This window comes from Salvelinus sp. IW2-2015, unplaced genomic scaffold, assembly GCF_002910315.2.
Source record: "Salvelinus sp. IW2-2015 unplaced genomic scaffold, ASM291031v2 Un_scaffold793, whole genome shotgun sequence".
NCBI lineage: Eukaryota > Metazoa > Chordata > Actinopteri > Salmoniformes > Salmonidae > Salvelinus > Salvelinus sp. IW2-2015.
This window is the reverse complement of record NW_019942616.1, coordinates 467,330-490,614: the sequence shown is the minus strand read 5'-3', so window position 1 is coordinate 490,614 and position 23,285 is coordinate 467,330. Positions and strand designations below refer to the sequence as shown.

The window sequence follows — 23,285 nt, the reverse complement described above, 5'->3', positions numbered from 1 at the left end:
AGGTACCAAGGACAAAAAAAAACAGGCCATTTACATTAGGCTCTTGAATACAAGACATGCGTCAGTGATTGCCACAAGATTTTCCCAACTCAGGAGAACTCATGCCTTCTGAGCCTGTTTGTAGGCAGAGCTGAATAGGTTTAATGTTGTACAGCAAGCTTGGCCAACTAGTCAAGCAGTATGTTAGGGTGGGGAGTTCATAGGCATTGAAGTACTGTTTCACTGCCCCTGTAGTAAACAATTCTGTATGAATCGGAAATTAGCTAGGTTGAATTGGTATTTGAGTTCCCTTTTCACCTACTTAAAAAAAATAGTTGGAATCAAGTATAATTGCCATGGTACTTCAAATCAAATACCACCTGGAGCTTCTCCCCTGACACATTGTCTCAGTCAGTAGCATCAGTTGCCCCCTTTGTGAAAGACATGCACAAACAGTTTTTTTTCACATTGAGATGTGCAAACACGAAGTCACTGAGCCACTTGTAACCTGGACCATTACAGAGTGAGCCACTTCTAACCTGACCACTACAGTAGTGAGTTCTTTGCAGCTTGTCGTTTGCTCTTTGCATGCACATATATCACGGGTATCATCTCTGCATACATTTAGAACTTCAGACACCGTTACATGAAGAAGAGGCAGATATTAATGTACAGCTGAACCAGGAGGGCCCTCACGTTATTGACCCTGGGGCACGCCCACATCATAGCTAAGATTGGCGCGACAAGCTGTCATGCTCACTCTGGACACACTGGGTTTGCCTTCAAGGTAATGATTTTCATCCATCATGATGCTTAGGGGGAAACATTGAACTTTGAACAGCTTTTGTGATAAGGAAACCTCAGGGTTAATAGTGTCTAGAAAACAGGCCATTAATAGTCAGAGGTCTTTGACAAGTAAAGAGGATAACGTAGTGAAGCAGGACATCATGTGTTGGGGTCCAAGACAGTGTCAAATACATAATGAGTGGGTCCAAAGACCAGGTGTCAATACATCATGAAGTGGCCCAAGACAGTTCAATATACATGTGGTTGGTCCAAGACAGTAATCAAACCATCATGAGTGGTCCAAACAGTATCAACTATATCAATGTGTGGTCCAAGACAGTATCCAAATACATAATAATGTGTGGTCCCAAGACAGTATCAAATACATAATGTGGTCCATAGACAAGTATTCAATACATCATGTGTGGTCCAAGACAGTATCACATACGATCATGTGTGGTCCAAGACGAGTATCAATACATCATGTGTAAGAGACAATACATCATTTTGCAGACGAATCAATACATCATGTGTGGTCCAAGACAGTATCATACCATCATGTGTGGTCCAGACAGAAAACATCAGTGGTCAGGCAATCAAATACATATGTGTGGTCCCAAGACAGATGTCAATACATCATGTGTGGTCCAAGACAGTATCAATACATCATGTGTCGGTCCAAGACAGTGTCAATACATCATGTGTGGTCCAAAGACAGTGTCAATACATCATGGTGGTCCAGACAGTATCAATATATTCATGTGTGGTCAAGACAGATCAATACATCAAAGTGCACTAAGGTTGGGCAACTCTGCTTCCTCTGGGGCCTTCTGTCTTTCTTTCAAATCAGTGTCAGGTTTAGACCTGCGTTACTTGTGCTCAATACTGTTGGCTGGATTATTTTAGTGACCTGTCCTTTTGTATTCCCACAGGGCCTTGACCAAATTGCATATACATAAATTACAGATGACCCATAAGAAACAGTACAGGTACCTGCATTAGCGTGACCTTTCACCTTTAACCCTGCTGTCATGGAAGACGCGATGGTGGTGCGTACGACGGAACTCTCTGCTCAAGGCTGTGTTCCTGAGCCGACTGCGTCTGACACGCCTGCTGCTGGAGGGAGGGGCTTACATCAATGAGAGCAACGAGCGCGGCGAGACGCCCCTGATGTGGCGTGCAGGACGCGCCACACGACGCACAAAGCGTGCCCCAAACACAAGATGGTTCGGTACCTTTAACGCAGTAGGAACACCGCTCAGCAGAGCAAGAGTGGCCAAATGGGCCAGTGCAGTGCTTTACTACATTACAGTTAAAACAAGCCAAAAATAGTTACACACCTGACTAACACAGTTTGTATTGAAGACTATGATTGGATAATTAGTTAAATCAAGGTGCTATGGCTGGAGCAAAATCCTGCACCAATATTATAATAATATTGGCCACCAATGGCTTGCCGTAGTGTCCATAAGACCCTGTACCTCCTCTTCAGGGTGTTCCACAAAGTATTGATCAACATTACATCAACAGGTACCTGCTGGAGAGCGGAGCCGACCCAAATATCCAGGACAAGACCGGTAAGACGGCCCTGATGCATGCCTGTTGGAACAGGCGGGGGCAGAGGGTCCTCTCTCTACTGCTGGGGAGTGGAGCTGACCCCAGCCTGGACGACCACTCTGGCTTTCTCAGCACTGGTCTATGCTGTCAACGCAGGGGAAACGAGCCCTGAGGCCTACTGGATGCCTGCAAGGCCAAGGGCAAGGAGGTAAGGATGTGGGTTTGATTCGCTAGGAAAAGTTTGCAACATTCTGGTAACTTCCCCAGAAATCCTGGTTTGAGGTTTCCTGCTGATCTCCTTCTGATTCCTGGAATCCTCCAACCAGACTTCTGGAAAACCTGGGAATTTGGGAAAGTAACCAGAGTTTTGCAACCCTTTCCTGTGGCCACCCATTTGCACCCTCTACTAGAAGTGGCATTTAAAAAAACCATCTGATGCCTTTATTACAGGTCATCATCATCACCACGGACAAGCTGCCGTCAGACGCCAGATGACCAAGCAGTACCTGAACGTACCCCCGCCTCCGACCTGAGGAAGCGCCTGCACTGCACCCCTGGCTCTGCTGCCTGCTGCATGTCCCCCTCAGAGATCCAGCTCCGCACCCCTCCACAGGGCACCTCAGCCACGCCTCACCCCAGCCAGGACCCCCTCCTGGCCTCAGGGAGCACCACCACCAGGTGGTGGAACAAACACTCTCTGTTCTGCTGATTCTGGTTCTTCTCAGCCGGGCTCCCCGACCAGGACCCTAACCTGTTTCGAGGCCCCCGTCTGGGGTGTAAGCTGTTCCATCCCCAGCGGCTCCACTCTGAGCCCTGGCTGCAGCAGAACAAGGCCTCCAGGTAGGTAGCCTAGACTAGGTTAGAGAAGTGCTGCCAGCAACGCGAGGGTTACCGGTTTGAATCCTATGTCTGTCAGGGAAGAAAATCTGGTCCGGAGTGGGTCGGCAACTGGAGGGTACCGTTTGAATCCTATGTCTGTCAGGAAGAAAATCTGGTCCGGAGTGGGCGGCAACTGGAGGTTACCGGTTTGAATCCTATGTCTGTCAGGGAAGAAAATCTGGTCCGGAGTGGGTCGGCAACTGAGAGGGTACCGTTTTAACTCCTATCTGCAGGGTCAAGAAATCTGGTCCGGAGTGGGTCGGCAACTGGAGGGTTACCGGTTTGAATCCTATGTCTGTCAGGGAAGAAAATCTGGTCCGGAGTGGGTCGGCAACTGGAGGATTGGTGGCATCAGTGTCCTAGATACTATCTCCTGCCCTTGAGCAAGGCACTTTAACCCCTAAACTGCTCACAGGGAACTGCACTAGTAGCTTCCCATTGGTCCAGCCTCTCCAAACAAATATGTATGTGTGTTTTCTTCTTCTTCCTCCAGCCTGACCGAGGAGCTGCTGGACATCACCCCAGAGGAAGAGCTCTCCTTCCGGGTCAACAGCCTGGTCTTCTCTGGGTCCGGAAGGGTGGGACCCGGGGCACATCCGATCGTCGCCCGCCACCAAAGTATCGACCCCAAGGATGCCACAGGGCTGCTGGAGCAGGTCATGATAATAATAAAACAAATAACTTATCATGTGCCTGTATAATAATTAATTTGTATATTTTTTTCTCTTTCAGGTGGTTGGGAGTGAGGGAGGTGGCGGGGGAGGAGGAAGAGGATGCCTGAGTAGGAAGATGTCTTACGACAGTGCTGCAGCTTATTCCCACCCAAACCTCCTGCACCGGGGGGACGGAGGAAGCTATGGAGGCTACCCCTGTGGCGCCCATGAGCCTGTCCTCCCCGTAAACAAAACCTCTCCAGACTGTTGCCTTCCCAACCTGGCTGTGTCCAGCCTGAGGAATGTGGTCCGCCGCCGCAACATTGGCATAGACCATTACAGCTCTGACTCCCAGCTTCCCCAGTTTGGCAGCCACAGCAGCCACCCAGAGAGCGGAGACTCCTCCAGGGGTGTTGTAGGGGGAACTGAGAAGCGTAAACTGGTCAGTAGTAGATCCTCCACACTGTCGGGCTCCCGGGAGTCCCTGGAGAGTGCTGCCCAGAGAAGAGGCCCTGCAAACCTGGAGAGGAGAGGCTCGGGGGCCCTGCTCCTGGATCACATCTCCCACACCCGCCCGGGGTACCTGCCCCCTCTCAACCCCCACGCACCCATACCCGATATCGGGGTCAGCCCGACCTCAACCTGCCCCAGCCTGAGTGGAAGCACCAAGGCACTGAATATGAATGGGGGTGTTGCAGGGCTGGGATCAAAGCCTCTTGTCCCCTGTGCTCCTGCCATGCCCAGAGATCTGAAGTCAAAGCAGACACTGCTGAGGAGACACTCCATGCAGACAGAGCAGATTAAACAGCTGGTCAACCTCCAGGAGATAATCCATGCAGACAGAGCAGATTAAACAGCTGGTCAACCTCCAGGAGATAATCCATGCAGACAGAGCAGATTAAACAGCTGTTCAACCTCCAGGAGCTCTTTCGGCCAATAAGACGAACGATGCTAGACTGATCCCAGATCTGTTTGTGCTGTCTTGTCAATGTTACTCCTTGGCAAAACAGCAGAAACAGTTCTGGGACCAGGCTAAAAGGTTGCATTTTCTTTGTGTCTGGATACTGTGTGCTTGGCTGACTGTGATCGCTTCCTATGTCAAGCATTGGTGCTGCTGTGTGACTGACAATGATATCATGCTTTGCCATGACTGTGCTGGTGACCATGACATTGTGCTGCCGTGTGACCATGACATTGTGCTGCTGTGTGACCATGACATTGTTGCTGTGTGTGACCATGACATCGTGCTGCTGTGTGACCATGACATTGTGCTGCCTGGTGTGACCATGACATGCGTGCTGCTGTGTGACCATGACATTGTGTGCTGTGTGACCATGACATCGTGCTGCTGTGTGACCATGACATGGTGCTGCTGTGTGACCATGACATTTGTGCTGCTGTGACCATGGCATCGTGCTGCTGTGTGACCATGACATGTTAAAACTTCTTACCAGAAGACTTATTGCTCTTCCCAGCTTTTTCAATGTGCTTAATTACACTTATTTTGCCAACCAGACGTGTCATTCCATCAAGCTCATGAAGGAATAACGATTGGCGCTCTTCTATGATTAATTAATCGATCGATCTCCGTTTGAAGCCTGAGATGCAGAAATTGCATGACACAACAGACAGAAATGCTTTTAACTAGTGATGTGATAATTATTTTTTTTTTAATCTATAGTTACAACGCAATATTATTTTGGGACGATATTACATCGATACTCTTTGCCTGGTAGCATTAGCTTGCGCTAGTCGGCTGTACCAACGCCAAAACGCCGGTATTTTTCAACCTGTAGCTTGTTCTCCATCTTCTTTTTAAATAGTGAGRCAACATGTTTTCAGCACTTTGATTACCATGACGTATCATAAAGAATTTCCCCATGGCTCTCTTGTCTCTCTGCAGCAGAGCAGWGGAGGCTGGTGGGYGGAGCTAAAAGGTGGACAGGCTCATTGGAATGGCTGGAATTAAATAAAGGGTTTACATGTGTTTGTGGTTGATACCGTTCCATTAATTCRATTCCAGCCATTACAATGAGCCCGTCCTTTTATAGCTCCTCCCACCAGCCTCCTCTGCAGCAGACATATACTGAGTGTACAAAACATTAAGAACGGCTCTGTCCATGACAGACTGACCAGGTGAAAGCTAAGATCTCTTATTGATGTCACTTGTTAAATCCACTTCAATCAGTGTAGATGAAAGGGAGGAGACCGGTTAAAGAAGGATTTTTAAGCCTTGAGACAATTGAGACATGGATTATGTGTGTGTGCCATTCAGAAGGTGAATGGGCAAGACAAAAGATTTAAGTGTATTTGAACCGGGTATGGTAGTAGGTGCCAGGGCCACCGGTTTGAGTGTGTTAAGAACTGCAACGCTGCTGGGTTTTTCATGCTCAACAGTTTCCCGTGTGTATCAAGAATGGTCCAGCACACGAAGGACATCCAGCCATCTTGACACAACTGTGGGAAGCATTGGAGTCAACATGGGCCAGCATCCCTGTGGAACACTTGACACCTTGTAGAGTCCATGTCCTGACGAATTGAGGATGTTCTGAGGGCAAAGGGGGGTGCAGCTCAATATTAGGAAGGTGTTCTTTATGTTTGGTATACTCAGAGTATAGTGAGCAATGTTTGGGACATAAAAATCGCAATATCGAATCGTAATACATATAGAATCGTGAGAGTCACAATGCATATCGTATCGGCACCTAAGTGTCATGATAATCTCGAATAGTGAGGTCCCTGCCAATTCCCAGCCCTACTTTTAACACATGGAATGAATTGGAYTGAACTTTGTTGGAAGCCTTGAATTCTATAAACTCTCTGACAAGGACAGAAGACAGGATCTTCAAAGGGAAGGGGGAAGTGGGGCATTCTCTAACTAAATRATTCTCTGACTGACTGACAGACTGAACGGAGTTGGCAAGACAGAGCAAACACATCTGGGACTCAAGCGAACTCCTCTGACTGTCYAAGATCAAACTCACTAAGGAAAATGTACGCGTCAAAAGGGAAGAACGAAAACCAAAAAATGAAAACAAGGCGATCAAGCTTCTTGATTATAAGGAGKAATGTTCTGCTTTAAAGTGATTAGTAAGAATTTCAGAGCATCCAATTATTGTCTTTACATTTTACTCAACAGGGTGTTTTGTACACCATTTGACGAGGTAGTTGTGTTACCTTTCACGTGTTCTGTTGTGCTCCTTCATTGCTAATTAAATACGTATTTTTAAGCTGAACAGGAAGTTTCAAGGGTGTCATCTTATATATAATGTATAAATATAATACAATGTATTAATATAATATGTATAAATATAATACAATGTATTAATATAATATGTATTCATATATAATGTATTAATATAATATGTATTCATATATAATGTATTAATATAATATATTCATATGTATTCATATAATACAATGTATTCATATATATGTATTAATATACATAATGTAGTCAAATAATGTAATATAACATATTCATAATTTATTAATATAATATATATCTTCATATAATATGTATTAATATAATGTCTTCATATATAAGGTATTAATATAATACATTAATATATAATATAACGCAGAGGTTCTTAAACTTTTTCAGCCTGGGACACAAATGACAAATTCAGTTTTCCTGGGAACCAAGCTCAGGAAAATATGCAACTAGACGTAAATATTGGTACATTTCATTGCCCTTATGCCTAAAAAAATCTAATATAGACATAAACAAATAACAATGAAATACCCATAAATATATTTATGTTTATTTTTCCCCATTCAAAACATATGTCTAGGTTGGAACTGTTGCTGTTAAAATACAATAAATCATTTTCATTAATGAATCAATAAACTGATTGATCACGTCACACAGATATATAAACAGAACTAACAAACAGGCTGTTTGATCGTGCAACCCTAAGTAACAGTACAGATTTAAAAAATATTCAGGCCTACTGTACATCTTACTGTATACATTATTGTTGATAGAAAGTCTAGGTTGGAACTGTTGCTCTTAAAATACAATACATATTTTTTTATTCTGAACTGGAATAAACTGATTGATCACATCACACAGACCAGAAAACACACACAGTCCTAATGAGAGGTGTGTGGCTGGTTGAAGTTTTCAACAAGCATGTCTATTCTGGACTCTGCTTTAGACAGTGCAACACTGAAGTCATGCTCAGCATTGACACTGTTTCTGTACTAGAGAAGCCTGACTCACATAGGCATGTGGAACCAAACTGGACCAGAACATCTACTGCTATCTCAGTCYGGCAGGAGGCCGCTTCCTGCTGTAGATGAACAATCCAGAACTGTGTGTGTGTGTGTTTGCTTCAAAACGTATCTTGCTTCAGGTTATTGCAGTTCAGAATAAAAATTACTTGTATTTTAACAGCAACAGTTCCAACCTAGTCTTGTTTTCAACAATAATTTCTACAGTAAAATGTACAGTAGGCCTGAATTTGTCATCATCTGTACTGTTGCTAGGGTTGCACCATCAGTAGCTAGTTAGCTTGCTTTGGCTAACATTAGCTATTAGCTGTGCAACGTTACAAGGCCAGGGGATTGTTTGAAAGAGAAACTCACATATACTACTATGAGATATATTACTCCCTTATTTCTGGTTATCATCAGCTGTTATAAAATGACCACAATGCCTTGCTAGTGGGCTTACTTTTCCACTTTCGAAGCACTGTTTCCTGAAGCATTCTGCCCTGTTCTTATTCATATATAACATATTAATATAATGTTTTATTTGAAAAACACATTGATATCAAAAATAGTTTTGGGCTAAATGTTCTAGGTAAGTGTTTTGTTCAAACAAAKCATTCTGCTACATTGTGATCCTGAATGTGGCCCTGATTTCACTTCAGAAATGGTAACTATTGTCTTTGACTTCTGAATGGTTATTAAATAGTTAATTGGTCTTGTGTAACTCCAGTAAAATACAGTCTGTCCTCTTCAACTAGTTTAGCTTAGAATCAGTGTCATCGGACTCCTTTCACAGACCTGGCACCCCCATTCCTTACATCTGATTGAAAAGCACTGGTCCCTATGTCTCTGYTCAAAAGTAGAGCATTACATAAGGGAATAGGGTGTACAACCGTTGTCCTTTCACGACTAGGAGTCTTCTGAGCTCTGGGCCCATATTCAGAAGTGCTGATCTAGGATCAGTTTTGACCTTTGAGATCATAAGGCCAGGGGGGCTATCAAATCAAATCAAATATTCCTCACATGCTTCATAAACAACAGGTGTAGACTAACAGTGAAATGTTTACTTACGGGCCCTTCCCCAACAATGCAGAGAGACAAATAGAGAAATAATTTTTTTAATAACACAAGATCAGTAGCCTGTTAGTCCTCTGAGCTGTGCCCTCTGTGAGTCCAGCAGGTCGTAATATATCCTGGTCTTGTCGATGTTGCTCCTGTAAGGCAGTAGGTCCTTTACCAATAAAGACATCACGTGTTGGCCAGTCCACACTGTCAGGCATGTTACCTATAGGAGGAGGTACAATAAGACAGGTTACCACACTGTCAGGCTTGTTACTAGAGGGGTACAGACTAAGACGAGTTAACATCTGTCAGGCTGTACCTAGGAGAGGGTCACAGATAAGAAGGATTTTCACACTGTCAGGCTGTACCTAGGAGAGGGTACAGATACAGACAGGGTTATCCACACTGTCAGGCTGTACCTAGGAAGAGGTACAGATAGACAGGGTTATCCAACTGTCAGGCTGTACCTAGGAGAGGTACAGACAGACAGGGTTATCACACTGTCAGGCTGTACTAGGAGAGGACAGAACAGACAGGGTTATCACACTGTAGGCTGTACCTAGGAGAGGAACAGAAAGACAGGGTTATCCCACTGTCAGCTGTACCTAGGAGAGGGCAAGGTCCTGACAGATAGCAGGGTTATCCACACTGTCAGAGCTGACGGAGAGTAGGTCACAGATAAGACAGCGTTATCCCACTGTCAGAGCCTGTACCTATGGAAGGTACAGATAAGGACAGGGTTATATCCACATGTCAGGTGTACCTAGGAGAGAACGAGTAGAACAGAACAGGTTATCCACACTGTACAGGCTGTACCTAGGAGAGGGTACAGATAAGACAGGGTTCCACACACTGTCAGGCTGTATCTAGGGAGAAACAGATAAGACAGGGTTATCACCACTGTTCAGGCTATAGCTAGGAGAGAGGTACAGATAGACAGGGTTATCCACACTGTCAGGCTGTACCTAGGAGAGAACAGATAAGACAGGGTTATCCACACTGTCAGGCTGTACCTAGAGAGGGGTACAGATAAGACAGGGTTATCCACATGTCAGCTGTACTAGGAGAGGGACAGAGACAGACAGGTTATCCACACTGTCAGGCTGTACCTAGGAGAGGGACAGATAAGCAGGTTATCACACTGTCAGGCTGTGAGAGGAACAAGATAAAGACAGGGTATCCACAACTGTCAGGCTGTACCTAGGAGAGGCAGATAAGACAGGGTTATTCCACACTGTCAGGCTGTACTAGGAGAGGGAACAGATAAGACCGGTTATCCACACTGTCAGGCTGTACCTAGGAAGGGAACAGATAAGACAGGGTATCCACACTGTCAGGCTTACGTACAGGAAGGGGACAGAACAGACAGGGTTATCCACACTGTCAGCTGTACCTAGGGAGGAGAATACAGACAGGGTTATCCACACTGTAGGCTGTACCTGGAGAGGGACAGAATAGACAGGTTATCCACACATGTCAGCTGTACCTAGGAGAGGAACAGATAAAGACAGGGTTATCCACACTGTCAGCAGCTGTACCTAGAGGCGAAACAGAATAAGACAGGGTTATCCACACTGTCAGGCTGTACCAGAGGAGAGGAAAACAGATAAGACAGAGGTTATCCACACTGTCAGGCTGTACCTAGGAGAGGAAACAGAACAGACAGGGTATCCACACTAGGCTGTACTGAGAGGGAACAGAGACAGGATCAGATCACAGATCTTATTATTCTGTCGGCTGGTCACTGAAATGTGCCTTTGCCTACAAAAAGTGCTGGGAGCAGTCTGATTAGTTAGAATCAGGGTGTTTAAGCAGGGCTGGAAAAAATCCTGGGATATCATGCTATTAGATCTAGATTTTTATCATTAGCTTGCAGACCCCCAAGCATAAGACTCTGAACAAGCTAATCAAAGGCTACCCAGACTATTTGCATTGCCCCCTAGTTGCATTGGAGGGATAGAGAGAGGTAGAGGAACAGGGTGAAGCGATTAGTGGAGGGCAGGGAGTAGAGGGATAGAATAAAAGAGTGGAGCGTATGGACGGATTAGCCAGGACATGGATTAGTGTGGGCTTTGTGCCCCAGAAGAATGTATTAAAGTGAACGCAGGCAGGGACACACAATACCTAATCAAACCACTGTTGTCCAACAAGTCAGGCATAATTATACGACTCTGCTAACCTTGTCTGACTGTTGCTCATCTGAACCACAAGTCTGTGCTCACAACAACTGGGGTTACCTCTGAGCTAAAAGCCTAGCTGTTCAACACTTGGCAAGGTGTTCTATTGCATCATGCAGCGCGCCCCAATACTTCTGTTGCAACGTCCTCTCTTTGGAAAGAGGCTTTTCCTGTGACGTCCTGGGGCGGCGAGGGTAGCCCTAGTGGTTAGAAGAGGAGGCAGTGGTAGCCTAGTGTTAGAGGAGGAGCAGGTAAGGTAGCCTGAGTGCGGCAGCAGGTAGCCTAGTGGTAAGAGGGGGGCAGAGTGCCTATGGGGCGGCAGGTAGCCTAGTGGTTAGAGGGGAGGCAGGTAGGTGCCTGATGGGGGTAGGTAAGCCTAGTGGTTAGAGGGGCGAGGCAGTAGCCTAGTGACGGCGCAGGTAGCCTGAGCGTTAGAGGGGAGGCGAGGTACCTAGTGGGGGGCGGCAGGTAGCCTAGTGGTTAGAGGGAGCAAGGTAGCCTAGGTGGGCGCGGCAGGTAGCCTAGTTGTGAGAGGGGGCAGTAGCCTCATGGGCGGCAGGTAGCCTAGTGTTGAGGGGGCAGGTAGCTAGATGGAGGCGAGCAGAGTAGGCCTAGTGGTTAGGGGGAGGCAGGTAGCCTATGGGGCAGGATAGCCTAGTGGTTAGAGGGGGAGGCAGGTGCCTAGTGGTTGGGGTGGCAGGTAGACCTAGTGTGGTTAGAGGGGGAGCAGGGTAGCCTGATGGAGGCGGCAGGTTAGGCCTAGTGTATAAGAGAGTGCCTGAGGGGCGGCAGGTAAGCTATGATTCAGGCAGGGTCAAGTGCATTGCGAGGTAGCCTAGTGGTTAGAGGGGAGGCAGGTAGACCTAGTCGCTGCAGGTTGTCAGTGCGGGCGCGTTAGCCAGGTGGGCTAGGCAGTGGTAGCTAGTGGGGCGGCAGGTAGGGCGGCAGTAGCCTAGTGGGCGGTACCTAGGGGGGCAAGTACTAGGGGCCTACTAGGGTTAGAGGGGTCGGCAGGTAGCCTAGTGGTGGCAGGCTAGGTAGTCCCTAGTGGGTTATGAGGGCGGACGCAGGTAGCCTAGTGGGGCGGCAGCGTATGCCTAGTGCGTCTGAGGGGGGGCAGGTAGTCTAGTGGGGGCAGGTAGCCTAGTGGTTAGAGGGGGAGCAGGTAGCTATGCGCGGCCAGGTAGCTCTAGTGGTTTAGAGGTGAGGGCAGGTTAACCTAGTGGGGCATGCAGGTAGCCTAGTGTATAGAGGGGGGGCAGGCAGCCTGTTGTGGCGGGCAGGTCGTATATCCTAGTGGGTAGAGGGGGAGGCAGGATAGCCTAGTGGGGGCGGTAGCTAGTTAGAGGGGGATCAGTGAGCCTATGAGGGCGGCAGGTTGGCTTGTGTGTTAGAGGGAGGCAGTAGAGCCTAGTGGGGCGGCAGGTAGCCTAGTGTTAGGGGGGAGGCAAGTTAGCTAGTGGGCGCAGTAGCGCTAGTGTATGAGCGGAGGTAGGTAGCCTAGGTGGGCGGCAAGCGTAGCCTAGTGAGTATAGAGGAGGAGGCAGGGTTAGCCTGAGTGTTAAAGAGGGGAGGCAGTAGCCTAGCTGAGGCGGCAGGTTAGCCTAGTGGTTAGAGGGGGCGGCAGGTAGCCTAGTGGTTAGAGGGGGCGGCAGGTAGCCTAGTGGGGCGGCAGGTAGCCTAGTGGTTAGAGCGTTGGGCCAGTAACCAAAAGATTGCTAGATCGAATCCCCGAGCTGACAAGGTAAAAATCTGTCATTCTGCCCCTGAACAAGGCAGTTAACCCACTGTTCCTAGGCCTTCATTGTAAATAAGAATTTCTTCTTAACTGACCTGCCTAGTTAAATAAAAGGTTAAATAAAATCAAACCTGTCTGATTGCTGTAGAAGCCAGTGTAGCTGGGAGAATGACTGGGCCAGGAGGGCTGCTCTGACAGGGAAGGTGACCGGATGACTTAGGGTCCGACACACTGCCTCCATCTCCCTCACCATCTCCCAGCTGTACCCTATGGGGCAGAGAAGTTATTAAGACATCATAAGGCTCCTACATACTTATATGTTATTAAACATTATACCTGCAAATTATATTTACCAGGTAAGATGAATGACTACAGCCACGATAGCTATGACGTAAACACCAGCTCATCCGTGTTCAGGTAACTCACCTGGGTTGTGTGTATCTGCAGTCCAGCCCGTTGTCCAGCCCAGGGAGAGAACATCACCATGGGAACCAGGGGTCACAGCTGCCTCCAGGAAGACTTTGGGGTCAAGGGGTGTGGCCTTGCCTCCAGGGCCTGGAAGGATGTCAGCGTTGATCCACACAGGACCGCGGAGCTCAGCCCGAACCTTGTCTAATAACAGCATMGATGGAGCGACCGCTGCCAGGCTGGGATGAACAACCAATGGAATTACACAAAACTGACAGAGAAAATTATACGGACGGTTTCCTGGACGCAATTTAACCCTGGTCCTGGAAAATSTCCYCRGAAATATACTGAACAAAAATATAAAAACGCAACATGCAACAATTTCAAAGATTTAACTGAGTTACAGTTCATAAGGAAATCAGTCAATTGAAATAAATTCATTAGGCCCTMATCTATGGATTTCACATGACTGGGAACACAGATATGCAGCTGTTGGTCACAGATACCTTTAAAAAAAAAAAACAAGTAGGGGCGTGGATCAGAAAACCAGTTAGTATCTAGTGTGACCACCATTTGTCGAATGCACCGCGACACATCTCCTTCACATAGAGTTGATCAGGCTGTTGATTGTGGCCTGTGGAATGTTGTCCCACTCCTCTTCAATGTCTGTGTGAAGTTGCTGGATATTGGTGGGAACTGGAACACGCTGTTGTACACATCAATCCAGAGCATCCCAAAAATGCTCAATGGGTGACATGTCTTGTGAGAATGCAGACCATGGAACTGGGACATTTTCAGCTTCCAGGAATTGTGTACAGATCCTTGTGACATGGGGCTGTGCATTATCATAATGAAACGTGAGGTGATGGCGGCAGATGAACGGCACGAGAATAGGGCTCAGGATCTCGTCACAGTATCTCTGTGCATTCAAATTGCCGTCGATAAAATGCAATTGTGTTCGTAGCTTATGCCTGCCCATACCATAACGTTGACATAAGAAAACCGCTCGCCCACACAATGCCATACACGTGGTTTGTGGGTGTGAGGGTGGTTGGATGTACTGCCAAATTCTCTAAAATAACCTTGGTAGGCGGCTTATGGTAGAGATATGAACATTACATTTTCTGGCAACAGCTCTGGTGGACATTCCTGCAGTCAGCATGCCAATTGCACGCTCTGTCAAAACTTGAGTCATCTGCAGCATTGGGTTGTGTGACAAAACTGCACATTTTAGAGTGGCCTTTTATTGTCCCCAGCACAAGGTGCACCTGTGTAATTATCATACTGTTTAATTGGATTATTGATAATCAGCAGCTTTTTATGCCCATGGAACATTTCTGGTATCGTTTATTTCAGCTCATGAAACATGGGACCAACACTTTACATGTTGCGTTWATTTTTTTATTCAGTGTAGCTTTTAGTCCATAAAATCGGCTCTGTGCACCAATGTGTCGGCGGAAACACTGTCCAACTAGCGACCGTGTCAGAGTGCATGCACCCGGCCCGCCACAGAAGTCGCTAGAGCGTAATGGGACAAGGACATCCCAGCCGGCCAAACCCTCCCCTAACCCAGACGACGCTGGGTCAAATTGGGTGTCTTCTCATGGGTCTCCCGGTCACGGCCGGCTGCGACACAGCCCGGGATCGAACCCGGATCTGTAGTGACGCCTCAAGCACTGCGCCACACGGAGCTCTTAACAAAACTCCCCCAGTCAGAAGATACTATCGTCAATAGGTGCTCAAACAGTTAGCGTCTATGAATGGTGGTAGCTCCTGCACTATGTGCCGTTCAGGCTCAGACAAGGCTACTTACTTTATGACYGGTTGTACGATACTCTATCATTCTTACAGGTAATACATTTACATTTAAGTCATTTAGCAGACGCTCTTATCCAGAGCGACTTACAATACACACGAGGGTACATCTATAGCGAGTTAAATATAACAAAAAGTATAACAACTACTAAACAAAAATTAGTAGAAAGATCATTCACCTTTTGAAGTCTAGCTTTATTCCTTTGTCTGATGCCTTGACCTCCTTCAGCCAATCACGCAGCGTGACATCACTGTCYGTCTCAGGAGGATGAGCCATGATTGGCTCTTTAGGGTCGTGACTCCTCAGAAGTATGTCTGCCTCTATCATGTGGGCGGAGCCTTGGTGTACAGATAGGAAATACAGAATGAGCAAATGAATTGATGCAATGCATCTTCACAACCACATAACTCCCTGGGTTACGTTGTGAACAAGTCACTTATGTATTTCTAATAGAGCCCCAACTTTCCACAGAATTATATAACATCTCTATAGGAATAATGGGCCTGTGTAAAGACAGGCAGCTTAGGGCAACATAATGAATACAACCTATCCACTCTGAATTATTTGTTAACTCTCTCCCTCCAAGGTGGTCTTACTCTGTAGTGCCTCTGTGATCTTGTTCTTYCTGTTGGCAGCATGAGCCCATTCAATATGTGCTGCATCCTTCACCTGTATCTTCCCCTGGCTGAGAAAATACCCCAGAGTCTGGTCAGTCATCAGTTCTAGACATGGACAAGAAATATGGGTTGTCACTAATTAGCACAGCCACAAAGTTAAAATGGGCTATATCGTAAAAAATTCATGAAKACAAAAATTGCTTTTAGGTCTGAAATTTAAACGTAGGGTTAGGCATTGGGTTAGCAGTGTGGTTAATGTTAGGTTTAAAATCAGATTTTAAGAAGATCATTTTTTTTTTTTTACTAGTCCAACACTCTAATCACTAGGCTACCTACATATACAATGTGCTTATACTACAGTCAGCTATTAACATAGRTAGCTACTGTTACGCACAATACATTAAACTAGCCTGTTATATGCCTGTGTAACAGTAATGCTGGACTCTTGGCAACTATAGTAAGTGCAATCATAGTCAAGAGAGTAAGTTAGTGCGTTTAGAAAACGTTAGCATGCCAGCTTACCTGTGGATATCTCTGGCGTTTTAGACTCCAAATTCCAGACGACACACAATACAAAGSCGCAAGTCAATATAAGAACAATTACTCGTGCACGAAATAAACGGCTTAAACCTGGGCTATTTAAAACAGCCATTAAATATTGCAAAATGCATGCGAAATACTGCAGTAGCAAAGCTGATTTTGTTCAAAAGTGCGCTTCCGTGATCATCTTCTTCTATGATGTATTGGCGGTCCGCAAACCAACGTTAAAGGTGCATGCCGCCACCTACTGTGCTGGAGTGTGTGGTCAATCACGMTTTACAACATTTCTAAATCCTACCTAACTCAGTACTTCTGAGAAAATAAAAAGAGCCCTACTAACTTCTAATAGACCCTCCCTCATCCCCAAAATCCAGTCCAACGCCATCCAACCTCAATGACCCTACACTTCAATCTTTCCCTCTCTTCAACATCCTTACAACAACACATGCTCCACCATTTCATCGACCATACACTCCAGACACAAAACATTCACATGCTTGCCACCAGATGTAATGAGTGCAATGTCCTAAGCGCAATTGAGCTGCGCTTCCGTGTTTGGTATTCTTCTTCTTTATATTTGWATTTGCGGATCGCAACCAATTGAAAGGTAATTTTTTTTWATTTTACCTTTATTTAACTAGGCAAGTCAGTTAAGAACAAATAATTTTTTCAATGACAGCCTAGGAACAGTGGGTTAACTACCTTGTTCTGGGGCAGAATGACAGATTTTTACCTTGTCAGCTCAGTATTGTGTGAGGCATCTATTTCTCTTATCTAGCACTGTGTTTACGCCTACTGTTCTGGCATGTGAATTCATTAGACTTTGTGACACAAAAGGGAAGTTAAAAGGATGGGAAAAGGGAATAAAAATTGCCCTACCAACCAACCCTACACCCATTAAAACCTCCCCACTATACCATCTAACCCTACACCCATTAAAACCTTACCACTATACCAACTAACCCTACACCCATTAAAACCTCCCCACTATTTACATTTACATTTAAGTCATTTAGCAGACGCTCTTATCCAGAAGCTAACTTACAAATTGGTGCATTCACCTTATGATATCCAGTGGAACAACCACTTTACAATAGTGCATCTAACTCTTTTAAGGGGGGGGGGGGGGTTAGAAGGATTACTTTATCCTATCCTAGGTATTCCTTAAAGAGGTGGGGTTTCAGGTGTCTCCGGAAGGTGGTGATTGACTCAGCTGACCTGGCGTCGTGAGGGAGTTTGTTCCACCATTGGGTGCCAGAGCAGCGAACAGTTTTGACTGGGGCTGAGCGGGAACTGTACTTCCTCAGAGGTAGGAGGCGAGCAGGCCAGAGGTGGATGAAGCAGTGCCCTTGTTTGGGTGTCACCGGGCTGATCAGAGCCTGAAGGTATCACTGCTAATAACCCTCTACGGCCTACACCCACTCTTAACAACCCCTTAACCCACTCCATCACACTTCCCTCCGCCTAAACTATAACAACCTATCTCAACTCCATTCAAAACTTACCTATATATATACTATATCTCTCCCAATAACCCTACAAATCTCCTCATTAAATTAGAAAACCTTACTCTACTCTACATCTATTCTATTATCTAACGGGTATCATTTCAAGCCCTGATATCAATTCCCTATATACCCTATATTTTACACTATATTTATTTATTATTTCACCCTAATATAAGTTTTATATTTCTATTATCCGCCTTCTTTAGTATTTTCTCACAATTGACAGTTGGCATTCAGATCCGATATTTTTAACCTCGAGTTACCCCTGCTTCCACACCTCTCCTTTCCACATCACTCCTTGTTTACATTACAGCATTAATTCTAAATGAATTAAATTAAGAAGTGTCTACTTGTATGACATAGCCAAAAGAACTAACAGGAATTTTGCCAATTTTTGGTAGCCACAAATACACTTTTATTACAGACATAATGATACAACACATAAAAGCTAGACACAAAGGAAATCTCTTTGTTAGTATATTTTTTAGCCTAATGTTAGCTCATAAATACTCTACTGATGAAATTTCGCTAAATGTGTGTACAAATTTAGATGTCCTTCTCACAGAAGTCATTTTTAAGCCAGTCAGGTTGCAACAGTGTGTTGTCTAGTTGAGATTCCATCACGAAAATTTTACATGCCTCTCTCAGGTGGAGATTTACTCTGTTTTCTCTCAATTCGAAATCTTGATTAGTGGTCCACCTCAGTTGCTGTGAGATATTACCTTAATATCAACTTGATCGAGATGTCTGACATTGTGTGGACATTAAGATAGTTTCTGGATTGCATGTTAGGACATGTTTGGAAAGGCACACACCTGTCTAGGGTCCCACAGTTGACAGTGCATGTTCAGAGCAACAAACCAAGCCATGAGGTCGAAGGAAATTGTCCGTGGAGTTCCAAGACAGAATTGTGTTGAGGCCACAGATCTGGGGAAGGGTTCCAAATATGTCTGCAGCATTGAAGGTCCCAAGAACACTGGCCTCCATCATTCTTAAATAGAAGAAGTTTGAAACACCAAGACTCCTCCTAGAGCTGGCCACCACGCCAAACTGAGCAATCGGGAGAAGGGCCTGGTCAGGAGGTGCCCAACAACCTGATGGTCACTCGTGACGAGCACCAGAGTTCCTCTGTGGAGTGGGAGAACCTTCAGAAGGCCAACCATCTCTGCAGGCACCACTTAATCAGGCCTTTATGGTAGAGTGGCCAGATGGAAGCCACTCCTCATTAAAAGGCACCTGACAAGCCCACTTGGAGTTGCCAAAAGCCTAAAGGACTAAAGGATAAGACCAAGATTGAACTCTTTGCCCTGAATGCCAAGCGTCACGTCTGGAGGAATTCTGGCACATCCCTACGGTGAAGCATGGTGGTGGCAGAATTATGCTGTGGGGATGTTTTTCAGCGGCAGGGACTGGGAGACGAGTCAGGATCGAGGGAAGTGAACGGCGCAAAGTACAGAGAGATGATGAAAATCTGCTCCAGAGCACTCAGGACCTCAGACAGGGGCAAAGGTTCAACTTCCAACAGGACAAAGACACTAGCACACAGGTAAGACAGCACAGGAGTGGCTTCGGGGACAAGTCTCTGAATGTCCTTGAGTGGCCCAGCCAGAGCCCGGACTTGAACCCGATCGAACATCTCTGGAGAGACCTGAAAATAGCTGCGCAGCAACACTCCCCATCCAACCTGACAGAGCTTGATAGGATCTGCAGAGAAGAATGGGAGTAACTCCCCAAATACAGGTGTGCCAAGCTTGTAGCGCCATACCCAAGAAGATTCAAGGCTGTAATTGCTGCCAAAGGTGCTTCAACAAAGTACTGAGTAAAGGGTCTGAATACTTATATAAATGTGATATCAGTTTTTTTATATTTATGTATTAGCAAAAATGTCTAAAAACCTGTTTTTGCTTTGTCATTATGAGGTATTGTGTGTAGATTAAATAGTTTTTACCCCTAATCAATCTATTTTAGAATAAGGCTGTAATGTAACAAAATGTGGAAAAAGTCAAAGGGTCTGAATACTTTCCGAAAGTACTGTATAATGTTGTTTGAGCTCCGCTTGTTGCCTTTTTCTCATGGCAACGGGCCACATATTTTGCTGCTGTGATTGCACACTGCGGTATTTCGCCTAACAGATATGGGAGTTTATCAGTGTTTGATTTGTTTTCAAATTCTTTGTAGGTCTGTGTAATCTGTGGGAAATGTGTCTCTGTGGTCATACATTTGGCCTTTCTCTCACCGGACACCTCTGATCTCCAGCACCATGGGTACTCCTACAGTTAACACACARATCTTTCCCCACCGATACTACACAATCCCTTGTCTCATGCCCTCCTGTACACTTCTCACATCTAGGAATCTCCCCACCCTACACACAGCTGTCCGTGTTTGATCGCATTGGATTGTGGGATTTGATAACTAAGATTCCTGCTTTTATGAGCTTGAACAGTCATAGGGCTCGTTCAAGCGGGTCAATTTTGCCACGTCGCTTTCAAAGTGTGTTGCATTATGGGGATAAAAATTGTRCGACTTGCGCCTACATGTCGACTGCATGAACTTTACAGAAATCATGAGATCAAAGTGCATTTAGTTGACTGCAGTCAGAGAGGTCAAGGGTCATATTTGAGAGCATCAAATCCGTGATACATTGTGGGTAAATTGTGACTTTCGGCTATCGCAGATACGACTTCACTGCTCGACTTTCGTCTACAGCCGGTTGATTTCGCCTTACAACTCAAACGCGCCCTATGGCTTGAAAGGAGGCAGAGGCCATGTGTAATTGTGTAATCAGTGACATCAACATTGGCACATATCCATTTCTTACATTTGCATGACAAAAAATAACAATTGAACAATTCTACACACAGCAACATAACAATTCCACTTCAATATGTTGACCATCATAACATTTTATAAGTGGATACATTAAAACGTCTTATCAGACATCAGGAAATATTCAGAACAAGAGGTTTAGCAAAATTAAAAGCATTTAGTCACTTTCTATCAATTGTAATGTGCTAGGAATTATTCATATAAAATGTAATCACAACGGCTACACAGAGGCCGATATATTCACGTAAAACCAGACTTATACAGGACCAGAGTTGTTCCAAGACCAGTCAGATGCACAGCGGCAGTGCTGGACTTGGGCTGGTACACATCGGTACAGAGTGCAGTCACCTCTAATTTTGTCCTAGAGTACCGGCACCTCTTACAGAACATTGCCTCTAATATATAATGAGTACCTTTCACCTAAATATCATGAGTATCGGCACCCAAAAAATGAGTGCTGGCACACATTTCATTCCACTTCAAGCACGGCACCGCAGTAAGAAGGCCAGGTAGGATCACTCCGTGATGACAAACTATTCATGGTAGGGTGACCAGATGGTCCTCTCTTCCACCTCTCTCCATGGGTGACTGCCCCAGAGAGAGGCCCTGTATCTGGAGGTCGGCGGCTTCCGTCTCAGCCTCTTGGATCTCGGAGGGCTGGAGGTCTGTGGTGTCTGATTCTGAAGATGACGCCCCACCATGACACTGGTCCACTCCTGCCCTCTCCTGGACATGGTTGGAACTGCAGATGCTTGTGCCTGCATGGTTGGACTTGCATGTGTCTGTCTCTGAAGAACGGTGTGGTGATGATTTGACCTGTGTTTGCAGCATATTGTCTGTCTTCAACCGTCTCTCTAGTTCCTCTGTGTTGCGGGCTAGCATGAAGCTAACCTTCCTCTGGTGAGCTAGAGCTTCTTCCTTATCACTCAGCTACACAGGGAGAGATAAGGAAGATGGGATGGAGAGAGGGAGAGAAAGAGAGCACGATGACGAAAAAAGAAGGAAGGAGAGAGAGAGAGAGAGAGATGAAGAGAGCAAGAGAGGGGAGAGAGAGATGGAGACAGACAGAGAAAACAAAAAGATCATTACTTGACACATTGGAAAGAATTAACAAAAAAACAGAGCAAACTAGAATGCTATTTGGCCCTAAACAGAGAGTACACAGTGGCAGAATAGCTGACCACTGTGACTGACCCAACATTAAGGAAAGCTTTGACTATGTTCAGACTCAGTGTGCATAACCTTGCTATTGAGAAAGGCCACCGTAGACTATGTGCACACTGCCCACAAAATGAGGTGGAAACTGAGCTTCTTAACCAAATTTATGACAATATTTCCCTCAGATTACACAGACCCACAAAGAATTTGAAAACAAACCCAATTTTGATAAACTCCCATATCTACTGGGTGAAATACCACAGTCTGCCATCACAGCAGCAAGAAAAGGGCAACCAGTGAAGAACAAACACCATTGTAATTACAACCCATATTTATGTTTATTTATTTTCCATTTTGTACTTTAACCATTTGTATATCGTTACAACACTGTATATAGACATAATATGACATATAAATGTCTATTCTTTTGGAAATTCTGTGAGTGTAACGTTTACTGTWTAATTTTTATTGTTTATTTCACTTTTGTTTATTATCCACTTCACTTTCTTTGGCAATGTAAACATATGTTTCCCATGCCAATAAAGGCTTTAAACTGAATTGAATTGAGAGAGAAATATTGAAAGAGAGAGAGAGGGATCAGTGGGAAGGAAAAGCCAGATAACAATTTGAAACGTTTGAAATATCACTTGAACTTCTAGGAATATAAACCTCTATTCAAATGGAATATAAACCTCTATTCAAATGTATTTATCCACATGTACAGGAAATATTCAGGGCCCTAAGTATACTATATTAGGGTGTGGGTACAGTACAGTATACTGTATTAGGGTGTGGGTACAGTACAGTATACTGTATTAGGGTGTGGGTACACTGTATTAGGGTCTACAGTATACTGTATTAGGGTGTGGGTACACTGTATTAGGGTGTACAGTATACTGTATTAGGGTGTGGGTACAGTACAGTATACTGTATTAGGGTGTGGGTATACTGTATTAGGGTGTACAGTATACTGTATTAGGGTGTGGGTACACTGTATTAGGGTGTCGATCAGGTTCAAGTCCAGGGCTGGCTGGCCACTCAAGGACATTCAAAGACTTGTCCCGAAGCCACTCCGCATTATCTTGGCTATGTGCTTAGGGTCGTTATACTTTTGAAGGTGAACCTTCGCCCCAGTCTGAGGTCCGAGTGCTCTGGAGCAGGTTTTCATCAAGGATCTCTCTGTACTTTGCTCCGTTCATCTTTCCCTCGATCCTGACTAGTCTCCCAGTCCCTGCCGCTGAAAACACATCCCACAGAATGCCACCACCATGTCACCGTAGGGATGGTGCCAGGATTACTCCAGACATGACGCTTGCTTCAACAAAAGTTCAATCTGGTTCATCAGATCAGAAATCTGTCTCAT

General features: G+C 45.3%; 3 protein-coding genes across 4 annotated transcripts in view; 1 reads left to right on the top strand and 2 right to left on the bottom strand.

Annotated features, from left to right (window-relative positions):
- Positions 1 to 4,707, top strand: part of ankrd34bb (ankyrin repeat domain 34Bb) — a 5,705-nt gene extending 998 nt beyond the window's left edge. Inside the window, 11 exon segments of the mRNA XM_070438343.1 lie at positions 2,296 to 2,446; positions 2,448 to 2,490; positions 2,493 to 2,530; positions 2,773 to 2,803; positions 2,806 to 2,847; positions 2,850 to 2,947; positions 2,950 to 2,995; positions 2,998 to 3,063; positions 3,066 to 3,162; positions 3,695 to 3,857; positions 3,934 to 4,707. Of these exon segments, the coding sequence (XP_070294444.1) occupies positions 2,296 to 2,446; positions 2,448 to 2,490; positions 2,493 to 2,530; positions 2,773 to 2,803; positions 2,806 to 2,847; positions 2,850 to 2,947; positions 2,950 to 2,995; positions 2,998 to 3,063; positions 3,066 to 3,162; positions 3,695 to 3,857; positions 3,934 to 4,707 (1,549 nt within the window).
- Positions 4,708 to 9,171: 4,464 nt separating this feature from the next.
- On the bottom strand, positions 9,172 to 16,630 carry fam151b (family with sequence similarity 151 member B). The gene is made up of 7 exons (XM_024136178.2): positions 16,410 to 16,630; positions 15,867 to 15,992; positions 15,449 to 15,608; positions 13,473 to 13,693; positions 13,178 to 13,313; positions 10,557 to 10,570; positions 9,172 to 9,338 (listed from the first exon to the last, which is right to left on the bottom strand). Exons 1-7 carry the CDS (start codon positions 16,537 to 16,539, stop codon positions 9,202 to 9,204), a joined length of 924 nt encoding a protein of 307 aa, XP_023991946.1. The 5' UTR covers positions 16,540 to 16,630; the 3' UTR covers positions 9,172 to 9,201.
- A 4,195-nt stretch (positions 16,631 to 20,825) lies between these two features.
- Positions 20,826 to 23,285, bottom strand: part of ccdc125 (coiled-coil domain containing 125) — a 22,797-nt gene continuing 20,337 nt past the window's right edge. For both annotated transcript variants that reach the window (XM_070438348.1, XM_024136177.1), the window contains exon 13: positions 20,826 to 21,694. In XM_070438348.1, coding sequence (XP_070294449.1) covers positions 21,302 to 21,694 — 393 coding nt within the window. In that variant the 3' untranslated portion in view covers positions 20,826 to 21,301. The remainder of the gene's footprint in view (positions 21,695 to 23,285) is intronic.